At 48.2% G+C, this 24,471-nt stretch overlaps 1 protein-coding gene across 1 annotated transcript in view; it reads right to left on the bottom strand.

The window, feature by feature from the left end:
- Nucleotides 1–4,064: 4,064 nt before the first annotated feature.
- Nucleotides 4,065–24,471, bottom strand: part of LOC149434657 (protein mono-ADP-ribosyltransferase PARP14-like) — a gene marked incomplete at its 3' end in the record, with an annotated part of 58,389 nt that continues 37,982 nt past the window's right edge. Inside the window, exons 4-9 of the mRNA XM_089663556.1 lie at nt 21,779–24,024; nt 17,685–17,921; nt 10,550–10,771; nt 10,333–10,384; nt 7,632–7,748; nt 4,065–4,217 (exon numbers count right to left, since the gene is read on the bottom strand). Coding sequence (XP_089519682.1) covers nt 4,065–4,217; nt 7,632–7,748; nt 10,333–10,384; nt 10,550–10,771; nt 17,685–17,921; nt 21,779–24,024 — 3,027 coding nt within the window. The remainder of the gene's footprint in view (nt 4,218–7,631; nt 7,749–10,332; nt 10,385–10,549; nt 10,772–17,684; nt 17,922–21,778; nt 24,025–24,471) is intronic.

Raw genomic sequence — 24,471 nt, 5'->3', positions numbered from 1 at the left:
GGGCTAGGTTTTTGCTTGAGATGTGAAAATGTACTTTGACCATGCTCTGCACAAATCAACCCCAACATTAACATCTACAACATACATGTCTCTCTGGTGGCTGGAAAAGGGAACAGTTTTGGAAAGCCACAAACTATACACAACCTTCTCACTGTCAGGCCTGCGGTCGGCGAGTGCGCATTTCTGCTATAATTACCTGTCACAAGCTATTTACAGCAAGAGGAAGTTTCATTGGTGCCACACATGAATGACATTTATTGCACGAACTCACATGAACTTTTATAATATGTTTTAGCGCTGCACTTTATTTACTATTATCATATGAGGTTATTGTGATTCCCTCTAGTGTTCTAGCTGCTAATCTTTTTATATGAGCGCTCGCTTTGTTTTCTTATATTGGTCTTCCAAGTAGCACTGACCCCAGAACTATGTAAGTACTAACAGATGGGAGGTCAATCAGCCACAGCTCAAGCCACCCTTAGCAATTTTCTGGAGGAGTCCTACGTTCCACCAAACCCTGGCTGAGAACAGCGGCTCCCAACGTTGGTCTAGCACACATGGCTTCTTGTGTTTGAGTGTAGTGCTACCTTCGTGAGGGCCACTGTGTTGTGGGTTACTGTCAGGGTCCTGTCCACGGCAGAAGTTCTGGAAGATCTGGCATTTCTGCCAGTATCCTGCATGGCCACAGAAGCACACATCAGCCTCAGTTTGGTGCCAGACGGCCTTTATAAGGAGGCTCATCACTTCCTCAAGCTGCTGGATGATCTCTAGCTCCCCGTGCCCTGTTCCTGTTTCCTGTGATTGTGATCTGTGATTTCCTGTTACCGACTCGGCTTGCTCCTGGACCCGTCTACTCTGCTTACCCCTGATCTGACCTCGGCTTGGCTTACGGATACTCTCTCTCTCTCTCTCTCTCTCCTCTGTGTATGACCTCGGCTATCCCACCTGACTACGTCTGCTCTGATTCCCACCTGGTACCTGACCTCGGCTTGAACCGACTACCCAGTAAACATCCAAATCCCGGAAGGGCTTGCATACCACGCACAGGCGCCTCCTGTCTGCAGACCTATCTCCGTGCACCAGCTGTGCTTCTGAGTGGACCACCAACCAGCACTCCTACAGGCGACCTGTGCAACTTTGGGTCTGACTCCCGCTGTCCCACTCTCAGGGGAGTCCGGAACTTAGCCGCAAGGGAAGCCCTCTCTCCATTGGCCTCCATCACCAGGTACGTGATAGTTCCCCTGTGCGTCTTTCTGCACAGCCAGGCAACAGGAATTTCTCACATAGACAGACTTGCATCCAAGAGACATTGACCAGTCCTTGGCTTGGTTTTGATGTTTTAAGGGAAATCAACTTGGATAGGGAAATAGGAATTATGGGATGCCCACAGGGGCGTATTTGCCGCGAGGCAAACAAGGCGCTTGCCTAGGGCGGCACCCCCCCCTTTCCCACGGAAGGGACACTTAGTACGGACGGGCTGCTGTACCTTACCTGGGTCTACGACTCCGTGTCTCTGTCCCACGTCGGTCCACGAGGCGCTGCTGGAGGAGGGGTAGAGCGGTTGTCAGGTCAGCAGGTCCGGCGTCTTCAGTTCCCTGGATTGCGAAGTGTGGGCGGGATCACATGTGCCTCTGTCATCTGGTCACACCCCCTGGGATCACTCTACAGCCTATGGCAGCTTGTCCCTCCCTCTGTAAACTCCGCCTCCTCGCCGGTGATTGGCCGCCGAAACTGTAGCTTAGGAAAGGCACACAGGCAGCCAATCACTGGAGAGGAGGAGCCGAGCGGCAACGCGAGGGTCAAAGAAGATCGAGTGAGGGAGAAGGAAGACAGCTGACAGGTAAGTGTCTGTGCCGTGCAGATGATGCTGCTGCAGACAGGTATGCTGGCTGTGGATGGGAGAGGGAGCAAGCCCAGGCTGGAACAGGGGTCAGCAAGGTAAGTATCATTGGTGTCAGTGGGAGGAATAGTGTCCCATCATTGGTGTCACTAATACCAATGATGGGGCACTATTCTTCCCACTGACACCAATGATGGGGCACTATTTCCCCCCCCACTGACACCAACGATGGGGCACTATTCCTCCCCCCACTGACACCAACGATGGGGCACTATTCCTCCCCCCACTGACACCAACGATGGGGCACTATTCATTCCCCCACTGACACCAACAATGGGGCACTATTCCCCCCCCCACTGACACCAACGATGGGACACTATTCCCCCCACTGACACCAACCATGGGTCACTATTCCTCCCACTGACACCAATGATGGGGCACTATTCCTCCCACACTGACACTAATGATGGGGTATCAGTGGGAGGAATAGTGCCCCATCATTGGTGTCAGTGAGAGGAATAGTGCCCCATCATTGGTGTCAGTGGGAGGAATAGCGCCCCATCATTGTTGTCAGTGGGTGGAGCTCTAATAGGAAAAGGTGGAGACTGAATAGGAAGGGGTGGAGTTTACAGATGAAGGGGTGGATCTTAAACAGGAAGGGGAGAGACAAATTTAGATCGGGGGGGTGCCCGATTTTAGTCTTGCCTAGGGCAGCACGAAACCAAAATACACCACTGGATGCCCAACGAGATTAAATGAATGGAAGGGGGACACTTCCTTCCTATGTATAACCTCAGATCCTGGACTGTTCTTTTCTTGAAAGCCATCAGTCATAGAGGATCAGTAGCAACTGCCCATTACGGGCGAGGAACTAGCAGCCCCTCAAAAATCTTTTTAACTTCTCTTGACCACATGCACGGATGTCTGTTCTACGTCTTGTAGAGCTGCTCCCATCTCCACGTCTGCAGACACTACCAGTCCTTCTGGCTTCTCGGAAGATCTCCCAGGGCAAGGGTAAAGGATTAAGCCCAGCACTGTTCTTTAGAACAGTGTTTCTCAACCTTTTTTCAGTCAAGGCACCCTCTAAAATTATGGACAGTCCCGAGGAACCCTCTAAAATTATGGACAGTCCCGAGGAACCCTCTAAAATTATGAACAGTCCTGAGGCACCCTCTAAAATTATGGACAGTCCCAAGGCACCCTCTAAAATTATAGACAGTCCCGAGGCACCCTCTAAAATTATGGACAGTCCCGAGGCACCTTTTAGAATTATGGACAGTCCCGAGGAACCCCATCCTAAAATGTAAAAAACTGTTCTAATTTATTATTCCAAATCAAATACACTTTTTCATACTGGTCCTGACTAGTATTTCAGTGTTTCTCTTGACAGCTGACATACTCATCAACTGATGACGTCATTGGTTGTCAGGATGCTGGTGGCTAGAAGGTCATAATGGCGTACAATGAAAACCCGTGACTATAAGACAGGCTTGTTCCACCCGCTGGTTTGTATACACGTTTTGAGCAACTTATAAACATTTTGCTAAGGCACCCCTGAAGAAACCTCAAGGCACCCCAGGGCTGCCAACCTCAAACCTCAAGGCAAGGCTGCCTTAGAAGCTTGCTACGTATGGTAGTCTTCCCCTCTTGTGCATCCCAGGGTGTGCTGTACTCACTCTGTCCTTTCTGCTCCTCACTGCTCCGGGCCTTCATCCCATTCATGCTGCACTGCAGAATGTATCCTCCTGCACCAGCCTGAGCCCAGCCTAGAGGCGGCCCCCCCCTCCTCCCCAGATTTAGGGGACCCCACCCAGGCACTGAAAGTCTTCTTAGCACTCCATCTTCCACCCGACTCCTCTGTCAGCATGACTCTTCCATATTTAGGGGCCATTCCACCACTCTACCAGGGCCTCCAAACCTGTGATTGGCTGGACTCCCATAACATGCAGATTAGGTCTCCACCCCTTCCTGCTTACTGACTTCTGGAAGGTTCTATAGTCCTCCAGAGTCAGGAGGAGGCAATAGAGCCACAACCTGTTAGGTCATCCAGCTGACCTGCAATAACCGGACCTCAATCACATGACTCACACAGCTACCATGAGTCCTACATAATGCTTTTACCCACAATACACTACACTTCCATGACCGGCTGAACATTAAACCTCCTATTCTGTCTGTGGATTGTATGTGTGGCATTCCCTGACCTCCATTCTGTGTTACACACCTGATTCCATGACAGAAAACACAACGGATGTATTTTTCTTCGTCTCGCAGACTTGGAGAACATTTTTCAAACTTTGTTTCAGCTCATCTGGTGTGTCGGAGATGTGGATGTTCTTCAATGGAGTTCCTCTGAAGTCCGGCAACGTCTTGGTTTCTGTCCAGGAGGAAATAGAATCAGTGTTGAGGCCGGGACACAGGAGGATATTGTTTGTGATACTATTTTATTTACGCCAACAGGTACGTTTTCAGGACAACCTTCAGAGGTGCCCACCCCCTTCTTCTAGGGGTCACCGCTAGGTCTGCCCAATTGTGGATGACAGTTCTGTCAGTTGCTGGTCAGACACACACAATCGCCCGCAGCTAGCGGTGACATCATTGATGCTGGAACCAGGGGCGGACTGACAACTCATGGGGCCCCCGGGCAATAGGGGATCATGGGGCCCCTGTGTCCTTGCCCAAACTCAAAAAAGCCTATGAAAAAGGTACCGGGGGCATCTCATGGGGCCCCCTACTGATCCCGGGCCCTCGGGCAGTGCCCGAGTTTCCAAATGGTCAGTCCGCCCCTGGCTGGAACCATTTTTTTCAAAAGTCCGGTCTCTTTATTTTTTCACACTTTTAACCCTTTAGTGAATGGGTACCCCTTACTCATTCACAAGGGTGGGGGGGGGGGCATCAACAGGGGGCACCCTTATTTAAAGGGGTACCCTGATGCTAATGAGCCCCCCTGCCCGCAGACCCCCCACAACCACTGGGCCAGGGTTGAGGGAAGAAGCCCTTGTCCTAATCAGCATGGGGACACCTTCCCGATGCTGAGGGCACGTGGCCTGGTAAGGCCCAGGGGGCGGGGCATTAGTTCTCCCCCCCTTTCATGGCATGCCAGGCCTCTGCTCGGATCAAGGGTCTGGTAGAAATTTAGGGGGGACCCATGCTTTTTTCTTCCCCATTTTTTGGGGTCTGTTATGGCTTTTAGGGGTAACCCCAGGCACTTTTTTAATTATTTTTTTACCGTGGGGGCCCTCCTAACCTTCCTGCAAGACCTAAAGGTTCTGGTAAAGATTGGAGGGGGGGGGGGGGGGTGACCCCACGCCGTTTTTTTTATAAAAATTTAATTTTTTTAAAAATATCAGTCCTGCTGCAGCAGATTCCATGCATTGTACATATGTGCAACTTTGTAGGTAGTTTAAGGGGACCCCCCCGGGCATGATATTTAAAGGAATTTAAAAATGTTTTTTTATTACTTTAAGCAATGAAAAATGACTGCCCCTTTAACCCCTTCAGGCTGGTGCCTCCTGGCCCTTTAAGAGTTTCAGAAGCCGGGAGGCGGGGTTTAGGGTCATGTGATGCGCCATCACGGCAGTCACATGATCGGTAAAGGTCCAGATCGAAAGAGGAGATCGGGACCTTTCCGTGAGTACCGGACATGTGTGCTGGGAGCGCGCTGGGCGTGCGCTCTCGGCACATATGTCCTTTTTTAATAGAACGCAAATGTGCGGCCGCTCGGCGTCTAGGCCCAGACGCCGGGAGGCCGCACATTTGCGTTCGGCCGGCGTGAAGAGGTTAAAAACAGTACTTTTTGAAAAATGTTTTTTCACTGATTCATGTCCCTCAGGGCGGCCCCCCCCCCCCCAAGTCCCCATAACTGGCCTATAAGCCTTCAAAATGGGCACTTTTGAATTTACGAGTTGGAGTCCCATAGACTTGCATTATGTTCGATGTTCGCAGTAGAACTTCCTTTAGGCTCAAATGTTCGACCGCAAAACCAAATGTGAGGGGGAGGGGGGAGTGTTCAGCCCATCACTATGTATACAGTATTTGGACATACAGTTGTGTTCAAAATACTAGCAGTCAGACATCACTAACCGGATCAATCACTGTTTTTGGTGGAAATGATATTTCTACATGGCAAATAATTTCCTAGCAGGTGTAGTGGAGTCATAGAAATCCAACAGACCCCACAGTCATGACATGCATGCTGCTGATTCTGTGTCATTGAATCACTCATTGAAAGAGGCGTGTTCACAATAATAGCCGTGTGGAGTTCTATTAGTGACGTCATTCATTCTTTGAAAAACAGGCGGCAATTATTGCCCTTATTTAAGGAAGGAAGGCAGCAAATGTTGGACATGCTGGTTACAGTGCATTTCTCTCTGAAATTCTGAGGAAAATGGGTCGTTCCAGACATTGTTCAGAAGAACAGCGTACCTTGATTAAAAAGTTGATTGGAGAGAGGAAAACATATAAAGAAGTGCAGAAAATGATCGGCTGCTCAGCTAAAATGATGGCAAATGCTTTAAAATGGCAACCAAAACCTGAAAGACGCGGAAGAAAGCGAAAAACTACCATTGGAATGGATAGAAGAATAGCCAAAATGGGGCGGACTCAGCCAACAATCAGCTCCAGGAAGATGAAAGAAGGTGTGATGTTCCCTGTGAGGACTCAGCCAACAATCAGCTCCAGGAAGATGAAAGAAGGTGTGACGTTCCCTGTGAGGACTGTTACAATTAGAAGACGCCGATGTGAAGCCAAGCTATCTGCAAGAAGTCCCCGCAAAGTCCCACTGTTGGGGGAAAGACGTGTGCTGAAGAGGTTACAATCTGCCAAAGAGCACATTGACCGGCCTAAAGAGAAATGGGGCAACATTTTGTGGACTGATGGAAGTAAGATTGTTCTTTTTCGGTCTAGTGGGCGGAGACAGTTTGTCAGACGGCCCCCAAACACTGAATTCAAGCCACAGTACACTGTGAAGACCGTGAAGCATGGTGGTGCAAGCATCATGATATGGGGATGTTTCTCATACTACGGTGTTGGGCCTATTTATCGCATACCAGGGATCATGGATCAGTTTGAATACATCAGAATACTTGAAGAGGTCATGCTGCCTTATGCTGAAGAGGAAATGCCCTTGAAATGGGGGTTCCAACAAGACAACGACCCCAAACACACCAGTAAACGTGCAACATCTTGGTTCCAGACCAACAAGATGGATGTTATGGAGTGGCCAGCCCAATCCCCGGATCTTCATCCAATAGAAAACTTGTGGGGTGACATCAAAAATGCAGTTTCTGAGGCCAAACCAAGAAATAGAGAAGAACTGTGGAATGTGGTCCAATCATCCTGGGCTGGAATACCTGATCACAGGGGCCAGAAGTTGGGGGACTCCATGCAACACAGATGTACAGCAGTTCTCAGAAACAGTGCGACTACAACCAAATATTCATGAAGTCATTCAAAGGAAAGCAAAATCTTCAAACATTTCTCAGTTTATATATTGAATGTTGGAGTTTGTAAAGAAGAATACAAACACGGCCATTTTTTTGAACCGTCTAATATTCACTTTTCTTCCATTTTTTTAGAGGAACAACACAAATTTGATGTATTTTTCTTCATGTTGTGATTTGGAATAGAATGTGTCGTGTTCCCAATGCATTTGTGTGGATGGAAATAAAAGGATTAGAAGGATTTTCAGCTTTACTCACTTTTCTCATCACACGGATATTATTCTGAACACAACTGTATGTTGGCCCGGGCTTACGGCACAAATGACATTTCAATTGTGTTATTTCTTTACCTGGTGTGGACAGGATGACAATAATGTCGGCCATTTCCGTGGTTGCATCTCCTTTCTTCACCTGAAATGTGACCTGTCCGATCTTCCACTCGTGTGTTCCCTGCGCTGAACTTCTCACTGTTAGAGACGCAATGACAGTGATCAAAGTTTCCGAAAATTGTCAATAAACTCCTAATGTGTGGCAGCCAATCACCTCTCAGGACTGCAGGGCTGATATTGGGGATATTTTGTGATAAAGTGAAGCTAAATGATATCCTAATCTTTAAAAAATACTCCCGACACTCCAGACACATCCTCTACTTAATGGCCGGCAATCTGCTTTTCATGACATTATTTCTTGCTGTGTTTATCCACATCCTTGTAATGCCCTCTGTGAGGTCCCGGGCCTCTCCTTTTCCTTCTCACTTCTATTTGTGTGGAACATGCAGTGCGGGTTAGTTCCAGTCATCTACACTGCTCTATGTACACTAAACATTGTCCTTGATCCCTAGTCCTTAGTCCACTGTCTATAGTCAATTGTGCCTAGTCTGTAGTCCATAGTCCATAGGCCACAGTCCATTGTCTCTAGTCCATAGTCCCTTGTCCATAGGCCATTGTCTATAGTCCATTGTGCCTAGTCCTTAGTCTGTAGGCCATAGTCACTTGTCTCTAATCCATAGTCCCTTGCCTATAGGCCATTGTCTTTAGTCCATAGTTCATTGTGCCTAGTCCATAGGCCATAGTCCATTGTCTCTAGTCCACAGTCCCTTGTCCATAGGCCATTATCTCTAGTCCTTAGTCCATTGTTCTTTGTCCATAGGACATAGTCCATTTTCTCTAGTTCCTAGTCCTTAGCTCTTAGTTCAGAGGTCATTGTCCATTGTCTCTAGTCCATTGTCCTTAGTCAATCGTCCTTTGTCCATTCATTGCCCCTAGTTCCTAGTCCTCATTTCATAGGTCATAGTCTATTGTCCCTAGTCCATAGCTCTTAGTTCACAGGTCATAGTTCATTGTCCTTAGCCCATAACCCTTGTCCCTAGTCCATAGCTTTTAGTCCTTAGGTCACAGTCCATTTTACATAGTCCATATGCGATGGAGGACAGGTGATGAATGAAGGGTGATGGAGTACAGGTGATGGAGGATGAGTGGTGGCTGACTGGTGAAGGTGGATTGGTGATGGAGGATGGGTGATGGTGGAAGTGTGATGGCAGATGGGTGATGGTGGACTAGTGATGGAGGATGGGTGATGGCGGACAGTCATAGTGGACTAGTGATAGTGGATTGGTGATGGAGGATATGTGATGGTGGACGAGTGATGGTCGGACTAGTGATGGTGGATTGGTGATGGAGGATGGGTCATGGCAGAACTAGTGATGGTGGATTGATGATAGAGGATGGGTGATAGCGGATGGGTAATGGGGCTAGTGATGGTGGACTAGTGATGGCAGATGGGTGATGGAGGACTAGTGATGGTGGATTGATGATGGAAGATGGGTGATGGCGGACTAGTGATGGAGGGCGGGTGATGGCGGACGGGTGATGGTGGATGGGTGATGGCGGACGGGTGATGGCGGACAGGTAATGGAATAGTGATGGTGGATTGGTGATGGAGGATGGGTAATAGTGGACAAGTGATGGCGGACGGGTGATGAACTAGTGATGGAGGACGGGTGATAACGGACTGATGATGGATTGGTGATGGAGAATAGGTGATGGCGGACAGGTGATGGCAGACGGGTGATGGCGGATTGGTGATGGCGGATTGGTGATGGAGGATGGGTGATGGCAGACGGGTGATGACAGATGGGTAATGGCGGACTAGTAATAGTGGATTGGTGATGGAGGATGGGTAATAGCGGACTGGTGATGGTGGACTAGTGATGGCGGACTAGTGATGGCGGACTAGTGATGGCGGACTAGTGATGGCAGACTAGTGATGGCGGACTAGTAATGGTGGACTAGTGATGGCAGACTAGTGATGGTGGACTAGTGATGGTGGATTGGTGATGGAAGACGGGTGATGGTGGATTGTGATGGAGGACGCCTGATGGAGGATGAGTGATAGCGGACGGGTGATAGCAGATGGTGGATTGGTGATGGAGGACGGGTGATGGCGGATTAGTGGTGGTGGATTGTGATGGAGGACGCGTGTTGGAGGATGAGTGATAGCGGACGGGTGATAGCAGATGGGTGATGGCGGACTGGTGATGGTGGATTGGTGATGGCGGATGGATGATGATGGACTAGTGATGGAGGACAGGTGATGGCGGATGGGTGATGGCAGACTAGTGATGGAAGATGGGTGAAGGCAGACTAGTGATGGCAGACTAGTGATGGTGAACTGGTGATGGTGGACTAGTGATGGAGGACAGGTGATAGAAGACAGGTAATGGTGGATTGGTAATGGAGGACAGGTAATGGTGGACGGATGATGGCGGACTAGTGATTGGTGAGCTGGTGATGGTGGACTGGTGATGGAGAACGGTTGATGGTGGACTAATGATGGTGGATTGGTGATGGAGGACAAGTGATGGAGGATGGGTGATGATGGACGGGTGATGAAAGTTTGGGATTACATTTTGCTATTGGGCCACTACATGGCTGAAACATAGCTGGTGATTTATATATGTCCTATGTAAACACTACATCACAAGGAAGCACCAGACTACAGGGAAGCAGAGACCGCACACAATTTACATCGTTTTATCTGGAAGTCACTCACCCGAAGCTTCTTTATGGCTCCCGGTCTTTTTTTCCAGTTCAGCTAAGAATGCCTGATCACAAAGAATAACACAGATATAATATCTGCTGGTTGCAGAGAAAAACACAGAGATAATATTTGTGGATAACATGGAATATAAGAGATACGAAGGTTCATCACGTCTGGATTGTATGCTGTGGTCAGGGTCAGGTGGCAGATCTCAGGAATGTTATGTTACCTTTACGGTTTCGGAGTCTTTGGGGTGCATCAGGACGTTCACCACCTTCAGATGGAGCGGTTTCTTTTTGCTGCTAAAGTTAAGAATTTCTTCAAACATTAAAGCACCGACAGTAGATCTCGGAAATCCGAGGTTCCCGGTCCCAATCGCCGGGAGGGTTATGGAGACCTTCTTCCTCTCCTCTGTCTCACTTAGACACTTCTTTATAATGTCCCTTAATATCTGTTAAAAATAATATGAATATTAGTTATTAACATCATATCTAATAAATACATGCGGTGGCTGCATTCATTTTCTGTTGCCAGTCTAAGAACATTTTCAGCAAGTACAGAATAACTCTGGTTGATCCTGTCAGAACTCCTATGTCCTTGTAACCTGTGCACCGGGATGATATCTCAAACAATGTCATCAGCTTTCCCAACTATCTTCTTTGAAGTATAAAACACCTCCCCCTATGTAATGAAGAAGAGGGGGGAGATGAAGAAAGGGGAGGTGCTTGTAGCACAAATCTGAAGTGAAAGGTGACAATGCTGCTACTTCATAGATACAGTAAAGTGAGTGTTGTCACCCAAGGACAGGAAGTGTGTTACTGGTGGTTACACAGGTGAAAATAAAGGGGGAAAAAGCCTGAAAAAAAGAGAACGAATGCAGACACCACATCTAAGGACCAGAAAGCTGCAATGTATGACATTCAACTCATAGTTACAATATGTGTCCAACATCCTCGACTTTCCAAACAATTACAGCATAGCAGCTGCAATAAATGACATTTTTGTTCTTGGGTTTAAAAGCTTTAAAGTACAATTCCAGGCTAAACCTAACTGGTCTTAAAAATGTACCCCCCCCTCCCCCAACACCTCTGCTGACTAACCTGCGTAAGAAAGTAACTATATATAGTGAGGAACAGAAGTATTTGAACCCCCTGCGATTCTGCAAGTTCTCCCACCTCTCCATCATGGAGGGTCTGACATTCCCATTGCAGGGGATTCCCACTCTGAGGACAGAATTCAGGAGATCACATTGTATGATTTGTAAAGAATGTATTTGTCTCGCACGGCTGAACAGAAGTATTTGAACCCCTGAGAAGATCCGTGTTAATATTTGGTACAGAAGCCTTTGTCTGCAATTACAGAGGTCAGACGTTTCCTGTAGTCCTTGGCCAGGTTTGCACTGCAACAGGGATTTTGGCCGACTCCTCCACACCGATCTCCTCTAGATCTGTCAGGTTTCGGGGCTGTCCCTGAGCAACATGGAGATTCAGCTCCCTCCAAAGATGTTCTATTGGATTTAGGTGTGGAGACTGGCTAGGCCACTCCAGAACCTTGATATGCTTCTTACGGAGCCACTCCTTGGTTCTCCTGGCTGTGTGCTTCGGGTCGTTGTCATGTTGGAAGACCCAGCCACGACCCATCTTCAATGCTCTGACTGAGGGAAGGAGGTTGTTGCTGAAAATCTCACCATAAATGGCCCCATTCATCCTCTCCTTAATACAGTGCAGTCGTCCTGTCCCCTTCGCAGAAAAGCACCCCCAAAGCATGATGTTACCACCCCCATGCTTCACAGTAGGGATGGTGTTCTTGGGATGCAACTCATCCTTCTTTTTCCTCCAAACACGACGAGTGAAGTTTAGACCAAAGAGTTCTCCTTTGGTCTCATCTGACCACATGACTTTCTCCCATCCCTCCTCTGCATCATCCAGATGGTCATTGGCAACCTTCAGACGGGCCTGGACATGTGATGACTGGAGCAGGGGAACCTTCAGACGGGCCTGGACATGTGATGACTTGAGCAGGGGAACCTTCAGACGGGCCTGGACATGTGATGACTTGAGCAGGGGAACCTTCCGTGCAATGCATGATTGGAAACCATGACGGCGTAGTGTTCTACCAACAGTGACCTGTGAAACTGTGGTCCCAGCTCTCTTCATGTCATTGACCAGCTCCTCCCTTGTAGTTCTGGGCTGATTCCTCACCTTTCTTCTCATCAGTGATACCCCACGAGGGGACATCTTGCATGGAGCCCCAGTCCGAGGGAGACTGACAGTCGTCTTTAGCCTCTTCCATTTTCTAACAATTGCTCCAACAGTTGATCTATTTTCACCAAGCTGCTTGGCAATTGCCCCGTAGCCCTTTCCAGCCTTGTGGAGGTCCACCATTTTGTCTCTGGTGTCTTTTGACAGCTCTTTGGTCTTGCCCATGGTAGTAGTTGGCGTCTGACTGACTGTGGGGTGGACAGGTGTCTTTAAAGAGCTCAGACAGGTGCTACTAAGTGAGATGAATGAGTGGAGTAGAGGTGGGCTTTGTAAAGGCGCAGTAACAGGTCTTTGAGAGCCAGAATTCTTGCTGTTTCTCAGGGGTTCAAATACTTCTGTTCAGCCGTGCGAGACAAATACATTCTTTACAAATCATACAATGTGATCTCCTGAATTTTTTTTTAATTCTGTCTCTCAGAGTGGGAATCCCCTACAATGTGAATGTCAGACCCCTCCATGATGGAGAAGTGGGAGAACTTGCAAAATCGCAGGGGGTTCAAATACTTCTGTTCCTCACTGTACTTTTAGGCAGGTGCAGTCTGTTTTCTCCACTGTAGATGGCGCTCCATTGCAATCGAAGGGGAGTTCAAGAGGAACACTGTTCCTCTACGGTTTCCTGGGTCACCGGGGAAGATATCCAATTGGATGCGGCTGCATCTATGAAGACTCCACCCAGGATTTTAGTAGTGAGACATTCATTCGTGTTCCTGGTGTCAGTGGGGTTCCTGGTGTCAGTGGGGTTCCTGGCTGACAGCTGAATATCAAACTAATTGTCGGCATTGCCTGACAATTAAAAAAAAAATGTGTGGGGTCCCCCCTCCCATCCATACCAAGCCCTTCAGGTCTGGTATGGATTTTGAGGGGAACCCCATGCCAGAATTTAAAAAGAAATGGCGTGGGGGTCCCCCCCAGAATCCATACCAGATCCTTATCCAAGCATGCAGCCCGGCAGGCCAGGAAAGGGGGGAACACGAGAGAGTGCCCCCCCTCTCCTGAACCATACCAGGCCACATGCCCTCAACATGGGAAGGTGCTTTGAGGCAGCGGGGCTCCCCCCCCAAAGCGCCTTGTCCCCAGGTATATGGGAACAAGGGCCTCTTCCCCACAACCGAGGAGATAATTTTTCCATACCGCCAGCTATCGGCCTGCTATTTTTACCTTTTTGATGATTTTATTTGCACCCGCCGACCATTGTGGGAGGCCCAATGGAAACCCTTCTTGAAGATTGTAATAAACGGTACAAATCTTTTTTATTCTTTCTCCACTATGGAAGTGTACTTTTTATCTCTTGCTGCTAATGATCTCCTGCCGTGGGGAGCTCCATGCCGACGTGATGGAACTAGTGGAAGAAATTTACAGGCGCTTTTGGCCATTTACAGTCAGGCCCATAAATATTGGGACATGGGCACAATTCTAACATTTTTGGCTCTATACACCACAATGGATTTGAAATGAAAGAAACAAGATGTGTTTCTCTTCTCATTGGCCTACCCCAGTGCAGGCTCTCCCCGCTCCAGACCATCCTGAACTCAGCGGCTAGACTCATCCACCTCACCACCCGCTCCACCTCTGCCACCCCCCTCTGCCTCTCCCTCCACTGGCTCCCGATTGCCCAACGCATCAAATTTAAACTTCTAATCCTGACCTACAAAGCCGTTCACAACACTGCCCCTGACTACCTCACCAACCTGATCCCCAAGTACCACCCTACCCGTACCCTTCGCTCCTCACAGGACCTCCTTCTATCCTGCTCCCTGGTCTCCTCCTCCCATGCACGACTGCAGGACTTCTCCAGGTCCTCCCCTATCCTCTGGAACTCACTGCCCCAATCCATCCGACTGTCGCCTTCCCTCCCCACATTCAGGCGCTCCCTCAAAACCCATCTCTTCAGGGAAGCCTACCCCACCCTCACCTAATGGCCATCCTCCCTCATTCCTCCCACCACTTCATCCCCCTCAGCCACTTCATTCCCCTCAGCCACTTCCTATTGTTCCACTACCCCCTCCCTCCTAGATTGTAAGCTTGAAAGAGTAGGGCCCTCTTACCCCTCGTGCGCTGTCTGTTTTTGTTGTACTGTGCCATGTATTGTCCCCCCCCCCTATTGTACAGCGCTGAGCAAACCCTTTGGCGCTATATAAACTCGATGTAATAATAATGTAATAATAATGTGCTTTAACTGCAGGCTGTCAGCTTTAATTTGAGGGTATTTACATCCAAATCAGGTGAACGGTGTAGGAATTACAACAGTTTGCATATGTGCCTCCCACTTGTTAAGGGACCAAAAGTAATGGGACAGAATAATAATCATAAATCAAACCTGTTGGTGGTTCTTTTATACCTAATAAAAGGTGTTCAATTTTACAAATTGTCATTACATTTTTGTTTAATTTATGTTTATTGATTGGTTTGGTACATCTAAAGCCCCATTAGTTTTTCTTGATTAGGGTCCAATTCAATATATATATCTCTTCAAATATTCAATATATATATCTCCTACCTTCAGCTAATAACCAAATCTTCTATTTCTCCCATCAGTCCATCTCCCACAGTTATTACCTTTTGTACGACTAGCCCCTCCCCATTAGATGGTAAGCTCCCAGGATCAGGGCCCTCCTAATGCCGGCCATAGATGGGTTGAATCGGCCGATTTTCGCACTGTTAGTGGGTTAATTGGTTGGCCATTTTCAGGGTTTTTGCACATTTTTTTTAGAAGAAGAAAGAGAGGGAGAGGGAGAAGAAGAAGAAGAAGAAGAAGGAGAAGAGGAAGAGGAAGAAAAAAAAGAAGAGGAGGAAGAAGAAGAAGAAGAAGACATTTTATTCTGCTAAAGTGAATCGCTCATAGGAATGGGAGACACCTGAATCCTTCCTACGAACCGGTCCAGTCCGCTATTATATTTTATATGAAAAAGTCTTGCGGTTGCAACAATGTATCCATTTGTATCCGAATAAAAACATTGTAATCCAAATAATGTATTTGTATTGCTGTCACATTGTATGGTGTGCTCCTCTGCAAGGGACAGAAGTTACGGGGTTAATGCCGGCCATAGACAGGTCGAAAATCAGCCGATTTTTTTAACGCTGGTGGCAACGTCGGCCGATCGAACGACCAATTTTTCGTTTTTGTTTTTTTTTTAAATCGGCTGATGTTCGACCCGTCTATGGCCTGCTTTACTCTCTCGTATTGAACTGTATTGTTGCTGTATTGTCTCCCGTTATATTGTACAGCGCTGAGGACACTGTTGGCTCCATAAATCCTGTATAATAATATATAATAATAATAAGATCAGCCCCCTCCCTCTTAGATTGTAAACTCCCAGGATCAGCTCCTCCCCCTTAGATTGTAAGCTCCGAGGATCAGCCCCCTCCCTCTTAGATTGTAAACTCCCAGGATCAGCCCCTCCCTCTTAGATTGTAAGCTCCCAGGATCAGCCCCTCCCTCTTAGACTGTAAGCTCCCAGGATCAGGCCCTCCCTCTTAGATTGTAAGCTCCCAGGATCAGCCCCTCCCTCTTAGATTGTAAGCTCCCAGGATCAGCCCCTCCCTCTTAGATTGTAAGCTCCCAGGATCAGCCCCTCCCTCTTAGATTGTAAACTCCCAGGATCAGGCCCCTCCCTCTTAGATTGTAAACTCCCAGGATCAGGCCCTCCCTCTTAGATTGTAAGCTCCCAGGATCAGGGCCCTCCCTCTTAGATTGTAAGCTCCCAGGATCAGCCCCTCCCTCTTAGATTGTAAGCTCCCAGGATCAGCCCCTCCCTCTTAGATTGTAAGCTCCCGGGATCAGCCTCTCCCTCTTAGATTGTAAGCTCCGAGGATCAGCCCCCTCCCTCTTAGATTGTAAACTCCCAGGATCAGCCCCTCCCTCTTAGATTGTAAGCTCCCAGGATCAGCCCCTCCCTCTTAGACTGTAAGCTCCCAGGATCAGGCCCCTCCCTCTTAGATTGTAAACTCCCAGGATCAGGCCCTCCCTCTTAGATTGTAAGCTCCCAGGATCAGGCCCTCCCTCTTAGATTGTAAGCTCCCAGGATCAGGGCCCTCCTATCCCTCTTGTATTGATCTGTATTGTTGCTGTATTGTCTCCCGTTATATTGTACAGCGCTGAGCAAACAGTTGGTGCCATAAATCCTGTATAATAATAACAATAGCGCTGCTTTTTTGTTGTATTTACACTCATGCCCAGCCTAGACCTGGGGAAATCCTCGTAACAACTGGTTTTGGGATTGGAGTCGTGGTGATCAAGTACAAGGGTTATGCAGGCCATAGATGGGTCAAAAATCGGCTGATTTTCGCATCGTTAGTGGGTTAATTGGTCGGCCGTTTTTCAGGATTTTGGCACATTTTTTTTTATCGGTAAAGTTGAAAAAAAATTGGGCAATTTTGCTGATCAGTCGATTTTCACGGCAATGATCGGCAAATCGGCCAATCTTTTTACCAATAAAAAATCTGAGCATGAGCTGTGACCTGCAAGAAAAAGAAGAAGAAGAAAAAGAATAAGAATTCCAGTCCGCTATTATATTTGACATGAAAAAGTCTTGCGGCTGCAACAATGTATCTATTTGTATCTGAATAAAAACCTCTGTATCTGAAATGGATACAAATGGATACATTGTTGCAACCGCAGGACTTTTTCATGTCAAATAAGCGGAGCTCTCTGCCGGGACAGAAGTCATTAAATGCCGGCCGTAGGCTGTAACAAAATTGGACACATTTTTTTACTGTTGGTGGTAACGTCGGCCTATTGAACGACCAATTTTTTTTTTTTAAAAAACGGCCGGTTTTCGACCCATCTATGGCCGGCATTAGCCAGAGTGGTGACCGGGAAAGTTCCCTCAGTAAACCAGTCAAAACACCTGGGCACTTGCATCGCCTGTGTCAAGAAGGTACCCCAACATTTATATGGGCACATCACAGTCACCTTCACCCAATCACCATGGAATGTGTAGTTGATTGGCCAATGGGAGGCGTGAGAGTTTTGGACCCTCCTGATTTAATAGCAGTGGTTTCAGATTAGTTGAGAAATGTCTTCCACATTACAAAACAAGTAACTGCGACCAGATACACCATGACCTAGAAGGAGGACCTTCATGGACACGTGTGTATTCTTACCTTCTCAGAAGAACCATTTGGACCATCCCACGGAGGAACCACAACATGAATGACGGTGTCACAGGTCAGGTTACAGCCATCGGTAACAAATATGGAGCCTTCTTCCACCTGCCTCCCCTGTCTCTGTTCATTCAGGAGATTCTGGAGCTTGTTTCCGGCCTTCCTGAACAGAGCCTTGGACACAGCTCCGGAATTAAGATCGAGGTCCCTCCCCACACTGTTCACCACCACATTGGTCTACAGTAAGAAAAAAATACAATCGTTATTGTATGGTCGGGGCTTTTTGTTAGTGGGAACGTGGGGGGGGGGGGGAACGCAGTTCCAGCAACTCCAGCACTGAATTTATGTAATGGCAAGGGGTGCTGGAGGGTCTATTTATGCTGACTGCTGAAGGATCTATTGTTGCGGGAGGGGAATCTATTTTGCATGGAAGTCTATTGTTGCTGGGGTTTCCATTTCTGCTGGTGGGGGATCTATTGTTACAAGGAGGGTCATATGTTTGGGGGGGTCATTTGTTGCTGGGAAAGATCTACTGTTGAGGGAGAGGTCTATTGCTGCTGGTGGGGGATATATTGTTGCAAGGCAGAGTCTTATGTTTCGGGGGGGGGGGGTCATTTGTTGCTGGGAAAGATCTACTGTTGAGGGAGAGGTCTATTGCTGCTGGTGGGGGATCTATTGTTGCAAGGGGAGTCTTATGTTTCTAGGGAGTCATTTGTTGCTGGGAGAGATCTACTGTTGAGGGAGAGGTCTGTTGCTGCTGGTGGGGGATCTAATGTTGCAAGGCGGGGTCTTATGTTTTGGGGGGGTAATTTGTTGCTGGGAAAGATCTACTCTTGAGGGAGAGGTCTATTGTTGCCGGGGGATGTGTTACACCCCTCCATCAGGGAGGTGAAGCCTCCATCAATCAGTATGTAATATCCTGCCCCCATTGTGTTTAGCTGCTTAGTGGGCATGGAGGAGGAGGAGGGACGGAGTGGGCTGTCATTGACCACTGTTCCCCTCCCAAAGCACCTTGTCCCCATGTTGATGGGGACAAGGGCCACTTCCCCACAACCCTGTGGTTGTGGGGGTCTGTGGGAGGGGGGACTTATCGGACTCTGGAAGCCCCATTACCAAGGGGGCCCCCAGATCCCACCCCCTCTATGTGAATGAGTATGGGGTACATGGTACCGCTACCCATTCACAAAAAAAAAAAAGCGAAGTGTGAAAAAACACAGGAGACAGTCTCTGACAAGTCCAACAAAAGGAAAAAAATGTTGTAACTCCTTAACCCCTTCCCGATCGGCCCATGTATATAAACGGACGGACGGTGGCAGTGCAGGGTCAGGTCGCCATTTATAAACGGCCTCCCTGCCCCCTGCTTGTGCACACTCCCTGGGAGCGCGCAGCACCGTGATCCGATGTCCTCCAGACACAGTGGAACACCGATCGTTGGATGGGACCTCTGTGTGAGATCCTGATCATGTGATCACTCACTGGCTAATCAGTGATCACATGAAGAGCAGTAAGCAAGATGTCACTTCTGACATCATTGCTTACTACGTGTGAAATCTGTGAATGATCACAGAGGTCACATGGTACAGGGCCATTCACAACAGCTTTGTACCATGTGACAAGCTGTGACCAATCACAGCTCACACAGTAGCTCTCAATGGCTGCAAGAATGCAGCCAGAGAGAAGGAGAAATGATTCCACTTACAGCCTTTATGGGTGTAAATGCAATCAGTGTAAAAAAAAAAAAAAATCTTCATCACCCCCCACAAGTAGTGACACCGCACTGCTAGGGTGACTGTATGTAAAAAAAACCAAAAACATAAATAATAATAATATTATTAATAAATAATAATAATAATATAAAAAAAATTAAATAAATATGTAAAAATGTTTTAAAAATTTGAATTTTTGGTTATAAACTAATTTGTTTTTTTTTGTTGTTTTTTTACTAAAAAGATAACGGAATACATTTTGGCCGAGATTTATAATGAAATATTATTTATTTGCAAAATTTTAGAAGAAAAACACTTTTTTTTTCAACATTTTTGGACTTTTCATTTACATAGCAAAAAAAATAAAAATCCCAGCGGTGAATAAATTCCACCAAAATTAAGTTTTATCTGTCTCAAAAACTTATATGGGTACAATGTTGCATGACTGCGCAATTGTCATTCAAAGTGTGATAGCACTGAAAGCTGAAAATTGGCCTGGACAGGAAGGGGGTGAAAGTGTCCGGACAGGAAGGGGGTGAAAGTGTCCGGACAGGAAGGGGGTGAAAGTGTCCGGACTGGAAGGGGGGTGAAAGTGTCCGGATTGGAAGGGGGGAAAAGTGTCCGGACTGGAAGGGGGGGAAAGTGTCTGGACTGGAAGGGGGTGAAAGTGTCCAGACTGGAAGGGGGGGAAAGTGTCTGGACTGGAAGGGGGGGAAAGTGTCTGGACTGGAAGGGGGGGGGGGAAGTGTCCAGACTGGAAGGGGGGAAAATGACTGAACTGGAAGGGGGGGAAAGTGTCCAGACTGGAAGGGGAGGAAAGTGTCCGGACTGGAAGGGGGGGGAAGTGTCCGGACTGGAAGGGGGGGAAAATGTCCGGACTGGAAGGGGGGGAAAATGTCCGGACTGGAAGGGGGGGAAAGTGTCCGGACTGGAAGGGGGGGAAAGTGTCCAGACTGGAAGGGGGGGAAAGTGTCCAGACTGGAAGGGGGGGAAAGTGTCCAGACTGGAAGGGGGGGAAAGCGTCCAGACTGGAAGGGGGGGAAAGCGTCCGGACTGGAAGTGGGGAAAGCGTCCGGACTGGAAGGGGGGGAAAGCGTCCGGACTGGAAGGGGGGGAAAGTGTCCGGACTGGAAGGGGGGGAAAGTGTCCGGACTGGAAGGGGGGGAAAGTGTCCGGACTGGAAGGGGGGGAAAGTGTCCGGACTGGAAGGGGGGGAAAGTGTCCGGACTGGAAGGGGGGGAAAGTGTCCGGACTGGAAGGGGGGGAAAGTGTCCGGACTGGAAGGGGGGGAAAGTGTCCGGACTGGAAGTGGGGGAAAGTGTCCGGACTGGAAGTGGGGGAAAGTGTCCGGACTGGAAGGGGGGGAAAGTGTCCGGACTGGAAGGGGGGGAAAGTGTCCGGACTGGAAGGGGGGGAAAGTGTCCGGACTGGAAGGGGGGGAAAGTGTCCGGACTGGAAGGGGGGGAAAGTGTCCGGACTGGAAGGGGGGGAAAGTGTCCGGACTGGAAGGGGGGGAAAGTGTCCGGACTGGAAGGGGGGGAAAGTGTCCGGACTGGAAGGGGGGGAAAGTGTCCGGACTGGAAGGGGGGAAAGTGTCCGGACTGGAAGGGGGGAAAGTGTCCGGACTGGAAGGGGGTGAAAGTGTCCGGACTGGAAGGGGGGTAAAGCGTCCGGACTGGAAGGGGGTGAAAGCGTCCGGACTGGAAGGGGGTGAAAGCGTCCGGACTGGAAGGGGGTGAAAGCGTCCGGACTGGAAGGGGGTGAAAGCGTCCGGACTGGAAGGGGGGGAAAGCGTCCGGACTGGAAGGGGGTGAAAGTGTCCGGACTGGAAGGGGGGGGGAAGTGTCCGGACTGGAAGGGGGGGAAAGTGGCCGGACTGGAAGGGGAGTAAAGTGTCTGGACTGGAAGGGGGGGGAAGTGTCCGGACTGGATGGGGGGGGGGGAAGTGTCCGGACTGGAAGTGGGGGAAAGCGTCCGGACTGGAAGGGGGTGAAAGTGTCCGGACTGGAAGGGGGGGAAAGTGTCCGGACTGGAAGGGGGGGAAAGTGTCCGGACTGGAAGGGGGGGGGGAAGCGTCTGGACTGGAAGGGGGGGGGGGAAAGTGTCCGGACTGGAAGGGGGGGGAAGTGTCCGGACTGGAAGGGGGGGAAAGTGTCCGGACTGGAAGTGGTTAAAATTGAGTTAGGGGTTACATTGAGTTAGGGGTTTATTTGTTCCTTGTTTACTTAAAAGTTCAACTAAAACTACATCTAAGCCTACCTGGTCCACAGGGCAACAACACCGCTGTGTGATTCCACTGCAGAACACAGAGCATTGTCATCTTGTCACAGAAAGTGGAACAAATAATGGATCTGCTGGCAGAATAACCCTACCATAGATAATACTTACTGTTGTATCCTCAATGTTCCCCTGTAGTACATTGACGTGCATTCCTTCTTTAGTTACCATGGTGTTAAGGTCACTTTTTCTCATTGTTTCCCCTTTCTTTGAAGTCTTCTTCGGATGAGACTTTTTCTTTGAATGTTTTGGGGTGACCTGCACAAGCTCCTCACCGTACTCATCCTTCAGGGCACTGGTTAAAGTCTTCAGTGTGTGGTCATCGTTGTCTACAAGGTGGATGTTTTTGACCCCTTCTCTATTTTCTGCGTATTGTTTGATGGATTTCAAAATATTCTCCACACATACGCTTACAGGAATTCCAGAGACTACGAAACTGCTCACAGAAATTGCAGCAGAGTTGAGAACATTCCCTGAAGCTGCCTCTAAGCTGTTGGTGATGGCTCTCCGCAGAAGCCGCCCACATTTCGATTTATCCTTTTCACTGGATTTAGGGCCAACTGCATGAATCACCTTCTTGCATGGCAAGTTCTCCACATCCGTTACTGCATGCTCCCCCGGCTCCAGCTCCCCTTCCTTCTGAACAATACGCTCACATTCTTTCAGAAGTTTGGGCCCTGCTGCTTTCAGCAAAGCCAGTGCTGGACCCTCAGTGGGCTTTAAATCTTTATTTGATGCAATGATGATGACATCGGCGCTGTGTTGGCACAGGTCACCTTTATATAATGCCATTGTGACTTCATTTTGGAGGTTGACTTGGCAAAGAGGTTCAGCTTGGCTGGGCTGATGACTTGAAATGCTGGCATCTCCATCCTTCAAAAAATGTATCACACAGCCATATTTATTCTTTGCTGTATTAATGTAGATGTCTTCATTGTCAATGCAGAATTTTTTGGCTCCAGGTTTATCGATGTACAATGTGTCAGAATGAAGTGTAGAATCCATTCTTGTTACACAGCTTTCCGCTTCCTCTACATATATCTTTGGACCGGACAAGGAGATGAAGTTCTGTTTCTGTACAACCTTCACATTCTTTACGATTCCATTCCATTCCTTCTTCCTGTCTCCCTCCATAAACTGCAACACCGCCACTGACCTCAGCTTGATGTCCTTCTCCACCAAAGTGTTCTTCTCCAAAAACATACGGACCTGCTGGTGAGCTTCTTCTACGGATGAAGATAGACCGGTGACCACCACCTCATTTCCATCCTTCAGACGGAGCTCCTCTATGGAAACCTTCATCCCGCCAGCATTACACATCTCGTTTAGAAAAGACATTAATTTTCTCCACTCCGGACTCTGAGTGACATTTTTATCCTCAACAGAAACCCGCTTACAGACCAATTCTTTCTTCAAGGTTTCTTCAGCATTTTTCAGATCTTTATCAGAGTAACCAAATGCCATGACTGCATTATCTTCCACCTGAAATATTGCTTTACTGTCGTTAAGAAGGTTACGAGACATTTCTTCATTGTCTACTCCCATTAGAAACTGGATGATGCTTGGATCACAAAGAATGGATTTGGACTTCAGGTCTTGCCTAGTACTGATAATTGCGCATTTGGCAGTGAGCACTTCATCTTTTGGCCCATACAGTTTGATTGACTTAGTAGCTCCATCGTAACTAACCTTCACATGTGGACAATCTTCTTTGATGCTTTTCTCCAGACCGTGTGCCAAGATTAATTTACAAACTGAGGATTCAAGAGGCACCTTATCTTCCACTGTGCTCAACTGTCTGGTGGTTTCTTCTACCAGTTTTCTGAATATTGGCTCAATCTTCGTAACATCTTCTGAAATACCCACAACGAACGCCTTCTCTGCAGCTAAGTCTGGTTTTATGAGGACTCCATCATATGATGAGACCTTTGTCCTGATGGCTTCCCACACTGGTGGCTTCAGGTCATAGTCTATGACTTTATACTTTGATATTAGAAGCGAGAACTCTGTTTGGACTGTATTGCTCCAGGTTGGTGCGATCTTTGACATGGTACGTAGATGTGCGGAGAGGTGGCTGGGAAAAGACAGTGTAATGAGAGGTTTTGGGGGGCCTGGCTTTGGCCATTTCACTTCACAATAGTGATCTGCCATTTGCTTCTCTATACTCAGCTTTATTTCTTCCTTGTTAAAGATAAATTCCAGTATTTGTGCACATATGGGACATTCTACAGGTCCAGGTGTCATGATATGTGCTTCTTTCTTTCCGTACAGCCATTGTCGGATAGACGGGTAATATGGGTACACGGATAGGACCGAGGAGTGAAATTTGTGCTCCTTTGTTAGAACCGTCTTTACAACTGCAACAAATAGATGGAAATTGATATTATACAGGGTTTATATAGCGGCAGAAGGTTTGCTCAGCGCTGTACATTGTAGTGGGGGACAGAACATGTGACAATACAGTAACAATACAATACACGAGGGGTTCGAGGGCCCTGATCCTGGGAGCTTACAATCTAGGAGGGAGGGGGTAGAGGTACAGGAGGAAGTGGCTGTGGGGGATGGAGTGGTAGGAGGAATAGAGGAGATCGGTTGTTAGGTGAGGGTGGGGTAGGCTTCCCTGAAGAGGTGGGTTTTCAGGGTGCGCCTGAAGGTGAGGAGGGTAGGTGATTAATTAGTATCACATTGGGCTTGATTTACTAAAGCTGGAGAGTGCAAAATCTGGTGCATCTGTGCATGGCAGCCAATCAGCTTCTACCTCCAGCTTGTTCAGGTAAGCTTTGACAATAAATCTTGGAAGCTGA

This window comes from Staurois parvus, unplaced genomic scaffold, assembly GCF_062004578.1.
Source record: "Staurois parvus isolate SC_StPar_1 unplaced genomic scaffold, SC_StPar_1.0 ptg001719l, whole genome shotgun sequence".
Taxonomy (NCBI): Eukaryota; Metazoa; Chordata; class Amphibia; order Anura; family Ranidae; genus Staurois; species Staurois parvus.
Note: the sequence above shows the minus strand (reverse complement) of the source record. Positions and strands in the feature narration are given on the sequence as shown.